The 17,202-nt window shown below is 42.9% G+C and overlaps 1 protein-coding gene across 4 annotated transcripts in view; it reads left to right on the top strand.

Moving 5' to 3' along the window:
- The window catches only part of GABRR1 (gamma-aminobutyric acid (GABA) A receptor, rho 1), a 34,957-nt gene that overhangs the window by 10,818 nt on the left and 6,937 nt on the right, over positions 1-17,202 (top strand). The window contains exons 2-7 of one of the 4 annotated variants that reach the window (XM_012638201.1): positions 5,699-5,792; positions 6,900-6,953; positions 8,542-8,648; positions 10,136-10,203; positions 11,239-11,462; positions 16,714-16,796. In XM_012638201.1, coding sequence (XP_012493655.1) covers positions 6,943-6,953; positions 8,542-8,648; positions 10,136-10,203; positions 11,239-11,462; positions 16,714-16,796 — 493 coding nt within the window. In that variant the 5' untranslated portion in view covers positions 5,699-5,792; positions 6,900-6,942. The remainder of the gene's footprint in view (positions 1-5,698; positions 5,793-6,899; positions 6,954-8,541; positions 8,649-10,135; positions 10,204-11,238; positions 11,463-16,713; positions 16,797-17,202) is intronic. The other 3 variants (XM_012638198.1, XM_012638199.1, XM_012638200.1) reach the window with 3 other exon arrangements.

The raw sequence follows: 17,202 nt of genomic DNA, 5'->3' as shown, positions 1-17,202 counted from the left end.
TCTTTTTCTTATTTCAAAATATTAGGAGGGTACAAATGTTTTTGTTACATGGATACCTTGTGCAATACTTAAGTCGGGGCTTTTGGTGTGCCCATAACTGGAATAGTGTCATTGTACCCAGTAGGTAAGTTTTTACCCCTCACCCCCTCCCACCCTTCCCCCTTCTTGGTTTCCAATATCCTTTACATCTCTTTGTGCCCATGTGTGCCCATTGTTTAGCTCCCAATTATTAGAGAGTACATGTGGTGTTTGTTTTTCCATTCCTGAGATACTTCACTTAGGATAATGGTCCCTAGTTCTATCCAAGTTGCTGCAAAAGACATTATTTCATTCCTTTTTGTGGCTGAGTAATACCCTATGGTGTATGTATGCCACATGTTCTTTATCCACTCATGAATTGATGGGCACTTAGGTTGATTCCACATCCTTGCAATTGTGAATTGTGCTGCCATAAACATTTGAGTGCAGGTGTCTTTTTAATCAAATAACTTCTTTCCCTTTGGATAGATACCCAGTATGATGGGATTGGTGGATCAAATGGTAGATCGACATTTATTTCTCTGAGGAATCTTTACATTGTTTTTCACAGAGGTTGTACTAATTTGCAGTCCTACCAACAGTGTATAAGCATTCCTTTCTCTCTGCATCTATGCGAGCATCTATTGCTTTTTTACTTTTTAATAATGACCATTCTTACATGGGTAAGGTTATATCTCCCTGTGATTTGAATTGCATTTCCTTGAAGATTAGTGACGTTGAGGGTCTGTCTGTCTCCAATCTCAGAGACAGACCCATTTAAAAAAAAAAAAAAGAAAATTAGTGATGTTGAGCATTTTTTCATATGTTTTTTGGCCATTTGTCTACCTTCTTTTGAAAAGCTTCTGTTCATGTCTTTTGCCCACTTTTTAATGGAGTTGTTTGTTTTCTTGCTGATTTGTTTGAGTAGATTCTGAATGTTAGCCTTTTGTCAGATGTATACTTTGCGAATATTTTCTCTCATTCTGTAGGTTGTCTATATACTCTGCTGATTATTTCCTTTGCTGTGCAAAAATTTTTAATTTAATTAAGTCCCATTTATTTATTATATTTTTGTTATTGCTATATTTACCTTTGGGGTCTTAGTCATAAATTCTTTGCCTAGGCCAACGTCTAGAAGAGTTTTTCTTACATTTTCTTGTAGAATTTTATGGTTTCATACCTTACATATAAGTCTTTTATCCACCTTGAATTAATTATTATATATGGCAAGAGATAGGGGTCCTGTTTCATTCTTCTGCATGTGGCTATCTAGTTTTCCCAGCACCATTTATTGAATAGGGCTTCCTTTCCCCAGTGTGTCTTGTCTGCTTTGTCAAACATCAGTTGGTTGTAGGTAGATGGTTTTATTTCTGGGGTCTCTATTCTGTTCCATAAATCTATGTCTCTATTTTTATACCAGTACCATGCTCTTTTGGTTTCTATAGCCCTGTAATATAATTTGAAGTCAGGTAATGTGATGCCTCCAGATTTGTTCTTTTTGCTTAAGATTGCTTTGGCTATTCAGGCTCTTTTTTGGTTACAAATGAAGCATAGAATTATTTTTTCTAGATCTGTGAAATATGACATTGGTATTTTGATGGAGATTACATTGAATTTGTAAATTGTTTTGGGCAGTATGGACATTTTAACAATGTTGATTCTACCAATTCATGAGTATGGAATGTATTTCCATTTGTTTGCATCATCTATGATTTCTTTCATCAGTGTTTTGTGGTTCTACTTGTAGAGATCTTTTATCTCTTTGGTTAAGCACATTCCTAGGTATAACTATTGTGAATGGTACTGAGTGCTTGATTTGACTCTCAGCTTTACTGTTATTAGAATATAGTAATGCTACTGATTTGTGTACATTGATTTTGTAATCTGAGACTTTGCTGAATTTATTTATCAATTCTAGGAGTCTTTGGTGGAGTCTTTAAGGTTTTCTAGATATGACATCATATCATCATGAACAGGAGTAGTTTGACCTCCTCTTTCCTGATTTGTATGCCCTTTATTTCTTTCTCTTGCCCAATTGCTCTGGCCAGGACTTCCAGTACTATTTGGAGTAGAAGTGGTGACAGTGGGCATCCTTGTCTTGTTCCAGTTCTTAGTGGAAATGCTTTCAACTTTTCCCCATTCTGTATGATGTTGGCTGTGGGTTTTGTCATATATGGCTTTTATAATTTTAAGGTATGTTCCTTCTATGCCTTGTTTATTTTTTTTAATTTTTTTTTATTTCAGCATATTATGAGGGTACCAATGTTTAGGTTATGTATAATGCCTTTGCTCTATGCCTACTTTGTTAAGGGTTTTTATCAAGAAAGGGTGTTGGATTCTATCAAATACTTCTTCTGTATCTATTTAGATGATTATGTTGTCTATGTTTTTGCTTCTGTTTATGTGGTGAATCACGTTTATTGATTTGCATGTGTTAAACTATTCTTGCATCCCTGGGATGAAACCCACTTGATCATGGTGAATTATCTTTTTTTTTTTTTGAGACAGAGTCTCACTCTGTTGCCCTGGCTAGAGTGAGTGCCATGGCATTAGCCTAGCTCACAGCAACCTCAAATTCCTGGGCTCAAGTGATCCTACTGCCTCAGCCTCCCGAGTAGCTGGGACTACAGGCATGCGCCACCATGCCCGGCTAATTTTTTTTGTATATTTTTAGTTGTCCAGATAATTTCTTTCTATTTTTTTTTTTGGTAGAGATGGGGTGTCGCTCTTGCTCAGGCTGGTCTCGAACTCCTGAGCTCAAACAATCCGCCCGCCTCGGCCTCCCAGAGTGCTAAGATTACAGGCGTGAGCCACCGCGCCCGGCTGTGAATTATCTTTTTGATTGCTGTTGAATTCAGTTTGTTGGTATTTTGTTGAAGGTTTTTGCATCTATTTTCATAAGGGATATTAGTCTGTAGTTTTTTTGTTGTGTCCTTTCCTGGCTTTGGTATCAAGATGATACTAGCATCACAGAATGAGTTAGGGAGAATTCCCTCCTTCTCCATGTTATGGAATAATTTCTGTAGGATAGGTACCAGTTCTTCTTTGTAGGTCTAGTAGAATTTGGGTGTGAATCCATCTGGTCCAGGGATTTTTTGGTTGGTAAATTTTTTATTACTGCTTTAATCTCACTGCTTATTATTATTCTGTTCAGGATTTCTATTTCTTCTTGATTCAGGCTTGGGAGGTTGTGTGTTTCCAGGAATTTATCCATTTCCTCTACATTTTCTAGTTTATGTGCATGGAGATTTTCATAGTATTCATGAATGATATTTTATATTTCTGTGGTATCAGTTGTAATGTCTCCTTTTTCATTTTTCATTGGGCTTATTTGGGTCCTTTCTCTTCTATTTCTGGTTAAGCTAGAGAGGTCTATTGATTTTGTTTATCTTTTCAAGGAACCAACTTTTTGTTTAATTGATCCTTTTTATTTTTGTTTGTTTGTTTCCATTTCATTTAGTTCTGCTCTGAGCGTTCTTGTTTCTTTTCTTCTGCTAGCTTTGGGTTTGGTTTATTCTTCTTTTTCTAGTTGGTTTAGATGTGGCATTAGGTTGTTAATTTGGAATCTTTCTGTCTTTTTGATGTAAGCATTTAAGGCTATGAATTTTCCTCTTAACACTACTATTGTGATATCCCATAGATTTTGGGTGCTTGTGTCATGATTGTCGTTCACTTTGAAAAATCTTTTGATTTCCATCTTAATTTTGTCATTGACCCAAGGATCGTTCAGCAGCTGGTTGTTTAATTTCCATGAATTTGTGTAGATTTGAGAGTTCCTCTTGTAGTTGATTTCTAGTTTTATTATACTGTGATCTGAGAAAATATGTGGAATGATTTCTTTTTCTGAATTTGCTGAGACTAACATATGATCTATCTTTTTTTGGACTAACATATGATCTATCTTGGAAAATGTTCCGTGTGCTGGAGAAGAATGTATATTCTGCAGTTTGGGGGTAGAGTGTTCTGTATTTATCTGTTAGGTCCATGTGTTCTAGAGTACTGTGTAAGTCCAGTGTTCCTTTGTTGATCTTCTGCCTTGAATATCAGCCCAGTTCTGTCAGCGGAGTGTTGAAGTCCCCAATAATTATGGTGTTGCTGTTTATTTCTTTGCCTAGATGGAGGAGTATTTTATTTATGAATCTGGGAGCTCCTGTCTTAGCTGCATATATATTAGTGTTGTTATATCTTCTTGCTAAATTACTCCCTTTATCATTATATAATGACTGTCTTTGTCTTTTTTTTTAACCATTGTTATTAATAATTTAAAGTCTATTTTATCTGATATGGGAATAGCTATTCCTGCTCACTTTTAGTTTTCATTCACATGCAATATTTTTTTCCATCCCTTTACCTTGAGTCTATGAGTATCCATGCAAGTTTCTTGGAGACAGCAGATACTCAGGGTGTGTTTTTTCATCCATTCAGCCACTCTGTATCTTTTAAAAGGAGCAGTAAGACTGTTTACATTCAATGTTAGTATTGCCCTCTGAGAGCATTCTGATGCCTCTCTGGGGAAAACATCCTGTACACACAAACTGACTAGGAACTAGAACAAGCAGATGTTAAGAAGTTCTGTAAGTTGGAACTTTTCATTCTATCCAAAATGGAAATGGGTGTTCAAAAAACTTACACCCTCTGTTCAGTCCAAAAAGCTATCTTGAATGTCATCCTATGTCATCTTAACTTGGGACATGTCTATCCTTTCTTTGTAACCTCCTAGGCCTCATTCAGTAAATATTTATTGGACACCAATTTTGTGGAAGGTCCATGCTAGCTTCTACACAAAGAGAAAGACAAGCTCAGCCCTTCCACCTCTAAGCCAAATTCCTGGCAGTGGGAGGCAAATCTTTCAAGAGGACACCACGGCCAACCTTGCTTCCAACCCTTGGAGCCAGACCCCTGGGTCAGACCTCTGATTCCCTCACTTCTACAAGCTGTTTAAATCCTCTGTGTCTTAGTTTCCTTGTGTATAAAAGCGGGTAATGATGAGGCCTACCTCAGAGGGCTGTGAGGAATGGCCTGAGTTAATGCCAGTGACGTGAGTTAGCATGGTCCCTGGCAGATAGGAAGTGCTCGAGCAATGTTAGCTATTCCTGTTAATTTGCTTTGTGTAATACTTCATTTCAAGATTAATAATCATATCCTTGGCTGGTAAAAGAGGCCAATGACACGAAAAATATTCCATGATATATTGTAACTTGAGTCTGTTTTTTTAAAGATGTTTTATTTCTAATTATTGTGGGTACATAATAGTTGCATGTATTTATGGGGTGCATGTGATGTTTTGATACAGGCATACAAGGTATAATGATCAAATCAGGGTAATTGGGATATCTAATTACCTCAAGCATTTATCATTTCTTTGTGTTAGGAACATTCCAATTCCACTCTTTTTGTTATTTTAAGGTATACCATAACTTATAATTGACTATAGTGTAACTTGAGTTTAAAAGCAAGTTACAAACTTTGATTTCTCTCTCTCAGAGAACTATAAGGATACACGTATAAAGAATGACAGAGGTTATTTCTGAGTTGTTTTTATCTTATCCTTTATGCTTAATCTATTTTCCAAGTTTTTTTTTTCACATGGGCATGTAAACAGAAAAAAAGTTATTTTAAAATATTAAACAACAATGAGAAAGACTTTAAGGATGCTATTTATCAGTCTTCTGTAGGCTAGAATTCAAGCTTCAGGAAGGCAGAGGCAGTGGCATCCCAGAATCCTACAAACCTCCCTTTTGTCAGTGTCTAGTTCTGTTTGGCCCAAAGCCAAAGTAAGATCTGGGCCAGGCTTGTTTTCCATCCTGGCCGCCTCTTTCAGTCCCTCCTGTCTCCCTTTGCAGGTGCCCATCTTCGGGGGCTGATTCCAGCTAGCGTGCACTGAGGGTCCATGGGGGCCCAGCACTGTGCGAGTGCTGACCAGGAAGAGAACTCTGCTCTGTAGCCTGCGGCCTCACACTGCCCCTGCTGACGGGCCTCTATGGTGGCCTGGAGCCCAGAGAGCATCCCTCCCTCCAGGCTTAGCTCATCCCCGCTGCTGGGACCCACTCCTGCAGAGTGCACACCTGCCTCTGCTCCATTTGGTACAGATGACATAATCCCTGTGCATCGGTCCTGACCTGTCCTCACGCACCAGTCGAGTCCTAGCAGAAAACAGCATTGTGCTCAAAAGGGCTTACGTGAATGAAGGGAGCACTCGAAGAGATATGGGCAGGGCTCAGGGACCAGGGGGCCTGCTGATGCCCGAGGACTAGGAACAGCAGGAAGCCGTGACTACCTCTAGGCCTGAAGGGGAAATAGTATTATTGAAGCTTATTGAAGATCCTCTGATTATCTGTCATCATAGAGTAACATAGCCATTGCTAGTCCTTGGCATCAAAGCAGAGTCAGAACGAGGAATAAATACCCTGACTTCTCCCTCCTCCTTCTCCTGTCATCTCCTGTCAGTGCCCATTTGGCTGAACTCACGAGCCAGACGGCAAAGATTCCCCAGTGATACAGTTCACCTGGCAATGTGTTATTCTCCATAGCAACATTTTATGTGTGGATCAAAGTTAAAATGTATACATCCTTAAGAACATTCTGGTAGAATGGCATCAATTTCAGGCCTGGGTAGACCAGTGGGGGAGATATTTCAGGTCAGACTTCTTCAAATTAGGCCTTCTAAGTAATTAATCCTCCATCCCTGCTCCTGTAGGTACTTGGAAAATGCTCATCAAAAGGCTAAATTAATGCACTGAAGCTTCATAGTTTTTCTTTTCCTTTCACATTTTATCATTTTATTCTGGTTAGATTTGAAACAAATCTGGAGGGCGAGGGGTGCTTGGTTGATTTGAGTACCTAGACTGTCTCTAGAGTGTCTTTATTTTTTATTTTCACAGCAGGCCTCAAAGACAGAGACGAGAAGCACATGGAGACATCCACATGCAAGGCAGGTATGGCCGTGAGCACACGAACACTGTTCTGCAGATGTTTCTTCCCTGCAGCACCCCAACCCCAAACCCTCACCAAGGGTCAGGAAGCAGAGAATGGGGGACAAGAGGAAGGGGAGCCTAAAAGGAGAAGATGGGGGGTCCTGGATCGAGCTGGGTGGGAGAGAGGATGACACAGCAATGGGGACTGGCTGTCCTCTTGACATGCCCGGCTTCCTCCCTTACATCTGTAAGCGGCTGTAGCACAGTCCTGATGCATTAGTTCAAATTCTTTGCCTGGGCCACTTTCTTTGCTACCAGCATCCTAACTTCCTCACTATAGAAGGACATTTCCTCTTCGGCTCACTAATGGCGATGGCGCCTTCCATTTGTGCACCGCTTCATGGTTTGAAATGTACTTCCACACACGTTCTTATTTAATCCTCACCGAGGCCCCCCTCCCCCACAGTTCGAAAGAGTTTCTTCAGGAAAGAAGAGAGCACAGAACGTAAAGGTGGACTGAGTAGTGCTAAAGGAGGAAACTGCGTATTGAGCACAAAATGCACCTGGGCAGTGGTTCCCCAGGTGTTGTCTCCTGGTCAGCAGCAGCAGCAGCATCTGGGACCTCGTTAGAGATGCAAATTCTTGGGCCTCAGCCCAGACCTACTCAATCTGAAGCTGCAGGGGGAGGGGGAGGGGGAGGTGCAGGAATCCAGGTTTTAACAAGCCCTCCAGGAGATGCTCTTGATGCCAAAGGTTGGGAGCCACCTTGCTGGGGAAAGGAAGTGTGTGCGGTGGTCCCCAGAGAAGACACAGGCCTGATGTCAGAAAAAGGAAGAGCTGGGAAGGTTGTCGATTGTTTCTGTGGATTCCAAAGACGGTGCTAACAAGTGAATGAAGAAGGTTCAAGGCCATTGCAGCACAGCTTGTAAAAGCAGTGAGCTATGATGATGCCACTGCCCTCTAGCTTGGGCAACAGAATGATACCCTGTCTCCAAAAAAAAAAAACAGAAAACTGTCAAACCTTATAAATATGTTACCTATTTAGAAAAAGGGAAAATAGATGAAAATGGCCCTAGGTGCAATTCAGAAGCAGCAGCACCAGAAGCTGCCTCCTGAGATGACAGCATGTTTGGCCTTTGGCTGGAGGGAAGCCCACCTCCCTCCACAGAGCAGGCGGCAACAGGGGTAAGAGACGCCAGGCTCAGCCCACACGAACTGCTCTCCCCTCCAGCTCAAGGCCCCAGAATGGCCGAGGCACTTTGCGGGTGTTCGGGCTTATTACTAAGACTGGAACCAGCCATTCTCAGACTTGGTTACACATTAGAATCATCAGGGAAGCTTTAAAAAATACCAATTTCCAGGCCCTCTTTCCCAACTGCCCAAATCAGAATCTCTGAGGCGGGGCCAGGTGTTGGAGTTTTTGAAGCTCCTCAGTCGTGGTTGAGAACCTTCGGGGTCCGTTCATTCGTCCAGAGAACTGGAGAAAGGAAGTAGCTTAAAAAAAGAAATAACACATCCCCTCAAGCCTGTCAAGAGCTAGTCAGGATGCGATGGCTTTTTATCTGGCTTGGCTGGAATACATCACCAATCTGTTTTTCCCCCTCGGCAGCCCAATTCTGAAACGAAGCCCTGACATCACCAAATCGCCTCTGACAAAGTCAGAGCAGCTTCTGAGGATAGACGACCATGATTTCAGCATGAGGCCTGGCTTCGGAGGTATGAGATGTGCATTCTCGGGGTGCCTTCTTTCTTCAGGTCCTTCCGTCTGTCGGCGTGCGGGAAATCAAGCCAAGGGACCACACGGCTGTGCCCTTTCTGTCAGGCCTGCCTTGGCTGTGCTTGGTGGACAAGGCGCCAAGCCCACCTATCTTCCGAGCACGCGCTCCCCCCACCCTGGGCTCTGCTGAGCCCATTCCCAGGAGGCGCATGCTGACTGACGGTGGCCAGGCTGGGCCAGCCAGCTGTCCTCGGGCCACTGCTCCTGACAAGATGGCTCAGGATCAGCGAGGCCAGCAGCTGGCCGGCCGTGGGCAGGGCAAGGGGAAGACGGGGAAGCTGCAGCCCAAAGCTACCTCCTGAAAATGCTCTGAAATTACAACCCTTGCACTAAATTTGTTCCCCTCTGAGAGCTGGCAGACCGAATTCGGGGTATGTATCTAAGGGCAGAGTGTGGTTTTAATTACATGAAAATAGCTTGAGAAAATAATGACTTAGTGCGGAAGAGTGGCAAAGCCCTCTGAAGCTTAGTCTGCAGCTGCTGGTTTCAGCCCTCTTAGTGTCAAATAGGATTTTCATCTTTATGGGTTTATTTTCTTGGAAAAAAAATATTTATTTTAAAAATCATTCTCTTGCCTTTTCTTTCATCCACTCACCTTTGCCCAGACAATAAATAGGCCCCAGAAGGAAGTCTCTATCCAGACCATAATCTGCTGCTGTCGGATCCAAACCCACCTGTTCGCTCCATGGTGATTTGAGGGTGTTCCGTGTCTGCCTCTCGGCCTGAAATCAGGGATGAAAAGGGGCAGGAGTCTATTCCCTTTATTATGCTTTCTTACTATTTATTGATATTAAGGTTTTTTGGCCCAGAAATGACAAAAAATAAATCACGTTTTTAAGGCTATCCTGGTTCATCACATCTCCCCTGGAAGCTCCTCCATCGAGTAGCAAAGAAGCAGATCTGTGGGTTTGGCAAAGGACCTGAATACGACTTCAGTCCTGGGCGCCTATTCCCAAGCAATGCCTTTGTCATGGCCATACAAGAGCCACAGCTTCCATGATGAAAAAGTGTGCCCAGTCAGTAGAGAAATACAGAAAATAAAGTGGGTGGCCTCATGCTAAAGAGTAAGTCGATTACTCCTTAGACCAGACCCAGCCTTCAACCTAGGTCATACCTTTAGATGAACATATGCAACCAAGGCAGAAAGCTATTTATTAACTTCATCATTTCAAAATCACCTGGATGATTCAAACTAAAAACAAAACAAAACAAAAAAATCCCCTTTTTTTCCTTTTGCTGGAATATTTCAGGGAGCCAGCCCATGAGTCCATCCTTTTATCTCTGGTGTGACTTCAGGTTGGCATGACCAAACCTTCAAATCTGACATAACATTGAGGTTCCATGGGAAATGCTCCTTTTGCCTATTTCTGCCACAGTAAAAGTCCAAGTAAAAAGAATGAATGCTGTAGGCATGCTCTGTCCCCAGGCCCTGCCATTCCTGTTGGTGTGGATGTGCAAGTGGAGAGCTTGGACAGCATCTCAGAGGTTGACATGGTAAGTGCTTCTCTGACCCGGACGTGGGCAGAGGGATTCCCATGGCCTTCCCCAGGCCAGGAGCTCCAGGCACCTGAATTCCCTTGGTCTACAACTGCCCTAGGAGGTGGGAGTTCCCACACTCATTTTACAGATGGCTCAGAGAGATTCTCCCAAAGCCACCAAACTGAGATGATACAGAGCCAGATGACAAATGTGATCTTCCCCCTCAGCGCCCAGGCTCTTACTACCTGGATACATTCTCTGGGCAAAGGTGCTCAAATGTGAGCAACGGGGTCCCAGGTTGCAGCTGCCAAGTAGCCAGACACATCTTACTCCTGTGGATTCTGTGCCTGGCTGTGAAAATGCAGAAGGAACACAAGAGTGTTCCTTTGTTTTCTTTTTGGTGGGTTCAGATAAAAAATGGAACATTCTACAACTCCTCCACTTGCAGGACATTTTAGGGCCTTACCTTTAGAAGCAGACCTGAGACGAGCATTCTAGCGTAATTTATTTGGAGGTGATCCTGGGAAACACAGGAACAGAGTGGGGAAGTGAGACAGGAGGGAAAGCAGCAGAGTTGCCGTGCTAGCAAGCCAGTAACTACTGCAGAACTCAGTCCCACCAGGGTGCTCGGGAGTCAGCAAAGAACACATCTCAGGGCTATCCCAAGTCAGGAGCAAGGGATCTGGGGTATTTATCCACCACCCCCTCTCTATAGCTGAGTGCTGTTCACAGGCGTTAACTCTCTGGCACTTGTGGCTTCAGCCCCAGGTGTTGGCAGTGGCAGCCTCCTCAGTATAGGGGGCAAATGCCAGGGGCTGCGGGAGGGGCTCAGACCCAGTCGCCCTGTCTGCCACAGGCCGCTTGCTGAGCTCCTCCCCCACAGGGTTCTCTTCCTCCTACCGTAGCAAACTGGGCACTAGAAGCAAGACCTCACTCGGCTCAGTTTCATTCCCCAGCCAGGTGATGGCTCCACAGGAGCACGGAATCTCCTGCCCGCACCCAGTGGGTTTGTGTGTGTCTGGGGTTCCCTCTCTGCCCCTCTGCCCGCAGGACTTCACAATGACCCTCTACCTGAGGCACTACTGGAAGGACGAGAGGCTGTCTTTTCCCAGCACCAACAACCTCAGCATGACATTCGATGGCCGGCTGGTGAAGAAGATCTGGGTCCCCGACATGTTTTTCGTGCACTCTAAGCGCTCCTTCATCCACGACACCACCACGGACAACGTCATGCTGCGCGTGCAGCCAGACGGGAAAGTGCTCTACAGCCTCAGGTAGGGAGAAGCGCGAGTCATTCCTCTTAACCAAGAAAAGCGTTGGTTTCACAGCAGCAATTTTGCATTTTGGCTCTGAACATCTCACTTCTAACTTTTCAGTAGCTGCCAACTTCTCAACATCAAGGAAAACTAACTTTAATCTGAGTGGAAATTTTAAAGAATTACTCAGTCTCGAAAATACATTTGGGAAATTTCTCGAGCTGATACTTATGATTTATGCCCTATCCTGTATGTTATATTTCAGTAATAAAGAAGTTTATTTCTCTAGTAGGAGTCAGAAAAATAGAAAACACATTCTCAAAGACTGGCCTCCTCCAGTCTCTCTGATTTCCACTTTTCGGGTACATTTTAGAACTTCGGTTAAAAAAAAAATGTCTTTTGCTCCACCTGGCCAGCCACAGGCATATTTTCTATCCTTTCTCCCCAGTGTCCTACTTGAGAAACTATGGGGACGCTGGGCTACTTTATGACTTGAAGTGGCATTCTGAGCATCACTTTTAAAATATAAAGAATAAAATCTTTTCTTCTCAGTAGCTCAGATGTCTTAGAAATGTTTAATTGCTCATTAAGCCTGACCTGGGGAAGCTTTCCTTAATCCCAGCACCGCAGCGTGGCTTCCAGGCAGTGGGGCCGGCTTTAGAAACTCCTGGTGCTCCCCTCCGTGGAGGGGTGTGGAGGTGAGCCGCGGCCTTCACGGAGAAGCGACGCGGTCACTCACCGTGGTTGAGTGCTTCTGTGCTGTGCGGATGGTGCATTTCGGTTTCACGGGCTTTGCTTTGGCTCACGTGCTGGTGAATGGTGATGACGATTCTTCACACCAATGTCTAGGTAGGGGTTCCTGGGCAGTTGCACAGCCTATCTTCAGAATCAGATATCTTCAATATCACAATATTGAAGCTGAATTTCTGTCCCCATTGTTTAAAGGAATATTTATAAAGACCCCTTAATCTTTATCCTGACCTGGAACCCGATTAGATAGGTACCAGACACAGAGTGGAGTTATAGGATTTTCATCTTCAAGGCTTAAACGGGTCAAGAATGTGCAACTCCTGCCCCAAGCCACATTGAGCTCGTTCTGCCTGAAGCCCTCATTCCTGAGGCAGGTTGTCAAGGCATCTTAAGGCTCAAAACCACCAAACACAAGAACACAACTCAATGGCACCACCAGGGCTGCAGAGAACTACACCATAACACACATGGCCATTGGTGTGCTAGTAAATGTTTAACAATTGGTTATCTGGGGCAAAAGTATGCATACATATGCATACATACGTTTATTGTAAACATTACTGATAGAAAGGATGTATAGCATATGGTTTACAAATGAAATTAAACATATAATACTCTTTATTATAAATTCCATATACTTATAACTTGAGCATGATTTCCTATTTCTTATAAAAACCACTATCAGTTTTATAATTATATCATTGACAATAATTCTACAAAGTCAGACTATGAATAAATGTTTGTAAGTATTTGCTTGCTTACATGATTGACAAATGAATGTAGATCCTGGTGAATGTTGGTTGATGTTTTCATTTACATTAAAAGGCAAAAGTGAAACAATGAAGAACTGGGTAGGAATTTTACTCATTTATTAAAGACATAAGCAATGTCTTTGCTGACTTGGATAATGACTTTCAAAGATTGGAAAAGAATATTTTCTCAACATTTTGCACTATTCACGATATAATGGTGATAGCCATAACATATTTTAAGGTTTAATCTACTTTCTTAAGTCTAAATAATCAATAAAACAATAAATCAAGCCCTAATTTGTAGAGTTTGCCATTTCTGTAGTATAAATACTCCCATCATGGCTGGTTTCAAGCTACCAGCCGCTGATGTCACTGAATGCAGAGTTAAGAAGAAATCTCACATGGCAACACACCATTATGCAGTATTTCTACCACACAGATGCAATAAATGTAAATGACTTCAGGAGTATAGATAATATTAAAATGTAGTAAAATAAGAAGCGATAAGTTTTGAGTATTTATTACTTTTGTTTTGAATGTACCATTTAATTTTAATTTTTAATAATGACTGTGTTTAACAACTGGCTCGCAACCTTCCTTAAAATCTAGCAGTCAGATCCCGAGAGCCCTAGAAGTCTAGCCCAGCGAACCACTGGATGTCACCACAAGAGGCAGAACAGAGGAAACAAGGGAGTGGAACATCTACGTGTTCAGAATTGAAATCCTCAGTGAGCCTCACCCACCAGGGAAAACACCTCCTTTCCACCCCTGTGCCCAAAAATAGATGAGTTGAGTTCTCATTGCAAATAAAATTATGCTTTTGTTTTATTTAAATAAAAAATAGAGGCTTAAGTTTCTGAGGACTACTACTTTGAAATTTACTTTAGAGAAAACATGGAGTACTTGGGTATTGTCAACTCTGTAAGCAACTGGTCGGCTCCTAAAATATTCACTGATATGTCATCCTCTCAATTCATTCACTCATGGATTCATTCAACAGATTTTTAAGAGCCTTCTGGGTGCTGGGGTGGCCCCCCAGAGTTGTGCAAATGAAAGCCCTGCCAGGTCCTTTCGCAAGCTCTGGGGACATAAAGGCAAATGATATAAGCTTACCACCCTTAGCGTAACTGCAGGCTAGTGGAGGAGACAGGCATGGAACCAAACGAGGTACGTACAACGCAGCAGGCGGAGGGGCAGGAAACTACAGGTAACAGGATAGTGAGATCGAAGTTTCCTAGGCGCAAACATACAATAAAAAAGTGAAATTTACAAGTGAGATGCTCCATTACACGAGGTAGATTTTACTAAGGAAGTGTTGAAAAACCAGTTCCGTGACTTTTGAACTCCTAATAAACTGTAAGATATAAAAGAGTCAGTGATGCAGGGAGGAAGAAAGGATTTGTGAGCTTTTTCTTTGGAGGGAGTTATGAGCATGCCATGAGTGGGCCTTTACTGGGACCACCTGGAGAGCTCGGGGCGGGTGTGTCTACAGCTGGGGACATTGTGCAGTTCCAGGGAGAGAGAAGAGCTATCTGACCACCTGGGAGCAGAGCCAGAAATTTTTGCTGTGGTGGGATCCGTCTGTGCTCCCAGGGTTTTTGGGAACAGTCAAGTGTGTTCTGAGTGGATGGTGGGTGAACCAAGAGTGGAGAATGGAAGAATGGAAACCTGCAGCCTGGAGGTGCCAGCTATGGGAAAGAGGAAGCCAGGAAAGGAAGCATCAGCTGCCACCAGGTGGCAGGCCCCGAGCACAAAGCCACCCAGCCAGAGACTGTCCTGCCCCACTTCCCTCTCTCCTGCACTCCCACCTGTGCCAGCGGTGATTCGAGTTGGGCAGAAACTGACCACTCCAATGCCAACTTTGTGTCTTAGCTGAGGAAGGAGAACAGAAGTCTTAATTTGAATGAAGTTTGAAGCATTGATTAATATCTCAGACAAAAATTTTAATTTTTGAGTTGAGATGTGGTTTGTGACTTAGGAGGGTTTTGACTGTTATATGAGGATGAGCAGAAAAGAGCCACAGGACCTGCCAAGTTTCTGTCCAGGGCAAGGGAAGATCCCTTCCGATGACTCAATTTAAAGAGACTTGGGAAACAAAAATAAACATGGGTTTTGATTACATCACCAATGCTTGTTCTATATATAGGTTATGAGTGGAAAAGCATCAAGTCAGGCTGGAAAGACTTCATCTGATGATGTCTGTGATTCTAAAAACTAATGCGAAGGAGAGATATTCAAGCCTCTTGTTCGTAGCAAAGAATCTCCTGCATTTGACGCTTCATGTCCCTAAAGTTAGCTCCACATGTCCCCAAACTTGGCTTCTAGCGTTCATGCTGATGGTGACATCAGGCATAGTTATGTGATGATGTACTCACAGAAAGGGAAGCCCACACGCAAGGCATCCAAGTCAGCTGCCAGCCTGACAGCACCCCACACCCCCACGTTCCCTATTTATCAGGCTCTCCAGGGGCCAGAAGCCTACCCAGCTGCTGGCAATCCCAAATGCCTTGAAGAACGCCACCATTCTACCTCAAAGTAGCGGAAAAAAATGAATCAATTATTTGGGTAATCCCATTTCAAGAATGCTCTTTTCCGTGAAATTTCCATTTAAATTAAGTGGTTTTTTTTCTTTTGGGCCATGAATTATCCAGGTCATTTCCACAACTTATACATAGCAAATCTTGTGTGGCTGAAGGAAAAATAGTACATTCAGTACCAGCCAATGACTGTTAATCACGTCCTGCCATGAAATTCCGCACCAATGGGAGACGTTTCGTCTACGACTAATGATCTGTTTGTTCTTTTTTTTTTTGAGACAGAGTCTCACTGTGTTGCCTGGGCTACAAGTGCCGTGGCGTCATCTTAGCTCACAGCAACCTCAAACTCCTGGGCTCAAGTGATCCTCCTGCCTCAGCCTCCCAAGTAGCTGGGACTACAGGCATGCGCCACCATGCCTGGCTAGTTTTTTCTATATATTTTTAATTGTCCAATTAATTTCTTTCTAATTTTTAGTAGAGACGGGGTCTCGCTCTTGCTCAGGCTGGTTTCGAACTCCTGAGCTCAAACAAGATCTGTTTGTTCTTTGATGCAGAAGCCTGTCTTCCTTCGTAAACTCTGAAACAAAACCACCAATGCCACCAAGCGCTTGCGCGTTAGCACAATAAGATCATTCAGTGTTTCTCCATTACTGTGATCTCCATGGAATGACCCATTAAAAACACAAAACCCACTAGTAGATATTATTATCAATATAAAAATATCAGCATTGATATAATATAAAGATAGAATAGAGTAGAACAGAAAGAAGTGCTCAGTTTGGCAACTGGCATAAGGGTGCACAGCAGTGCACATGATATTGAATATCAATAAAATCAATAAAAGAACAGAAGAACTTGTTCTTACCTAAAACAGGAGAACAATATATGCTCCTAAGGCTTCTTTTAAGAAACCATATCATGTGAGTTTTTATTTCAATTGTTATATCAGTTGAGACCACTGCTTCTTTAAAATGTTGAATGTGATAAGAGTTAGCAGAGACATTCTATTTGCCTCACACTGACCCTGGGGTTAAACATAAATACCTGAGTACTCCAACGAGGGTATCGCTCATCAGCTACTTATCTAAATCCTGACGTATTGCTTATGAATTTTGAGAAGGAGGCAGTTATCATACTGGCAGGAAGCAGAGGCCTTTTCTATTTGTTTTATCATTTTGCACCTGTCTTTGGCAAGCTCTGAACCCTTGGATTTTGTCTTTTTGTTTCCAGGGTTACGGTGACTGCAATGTGCAACATGGACTTCAGCCGATTCCCCCTGGACACACAAACGTGCTCGCTTGAAATTGAAAGCTGTGAGTAGACTTGTGCCCACGCGTCTGTGCGCAGCTCCTTATCATTCTAAACACCTCTAGCTCTCAGTAGCAGGAACAGCGTGTGTTTCTCATGCAGGACAATGCTTTTAAAGTGATTTTCTAGATTGAAGCTAAGACTAGGGTAATTTTAAAAATCAGGGGACTAAAATTTGGGACTAAAATCTTCAATTCCCATAGCTGACCTTTTTACTGCCCTGTGGCAATGGTTTTAAACTTTGTTCTATGGAACCTGGAGTTTTTAAGAGTTCCCCATGGCAACTTCTTGAGGAGGAGGAGTAGAGGGCGGAGCAAATGTGAGTCTCCTTCCAAGCCCTAGGCCCAACACACACACACACACACACACACACACACACACACACACACACACACACACACACACACACAC

Source organism: Propithecus coquereli, unplaced genomic scaffold (assembly GCF_000956105.1).
Source record: "Propithecus coquereli isolate 6110/MARCELLA unplaced genomic scaffold, Pcoq_1.0 Scaffold127, whole genome shotgun sequence".
Taxonomy (NCBI): domain Eukaryota; kingdom Metazoa; phylum Chordata; class Mammalia; order Primates; family Indriidae; genus Propithecus; species Propithecus coquereli.
This window is presented reverse-complemented; position numbering and strand designations above follow the sequence as displayed.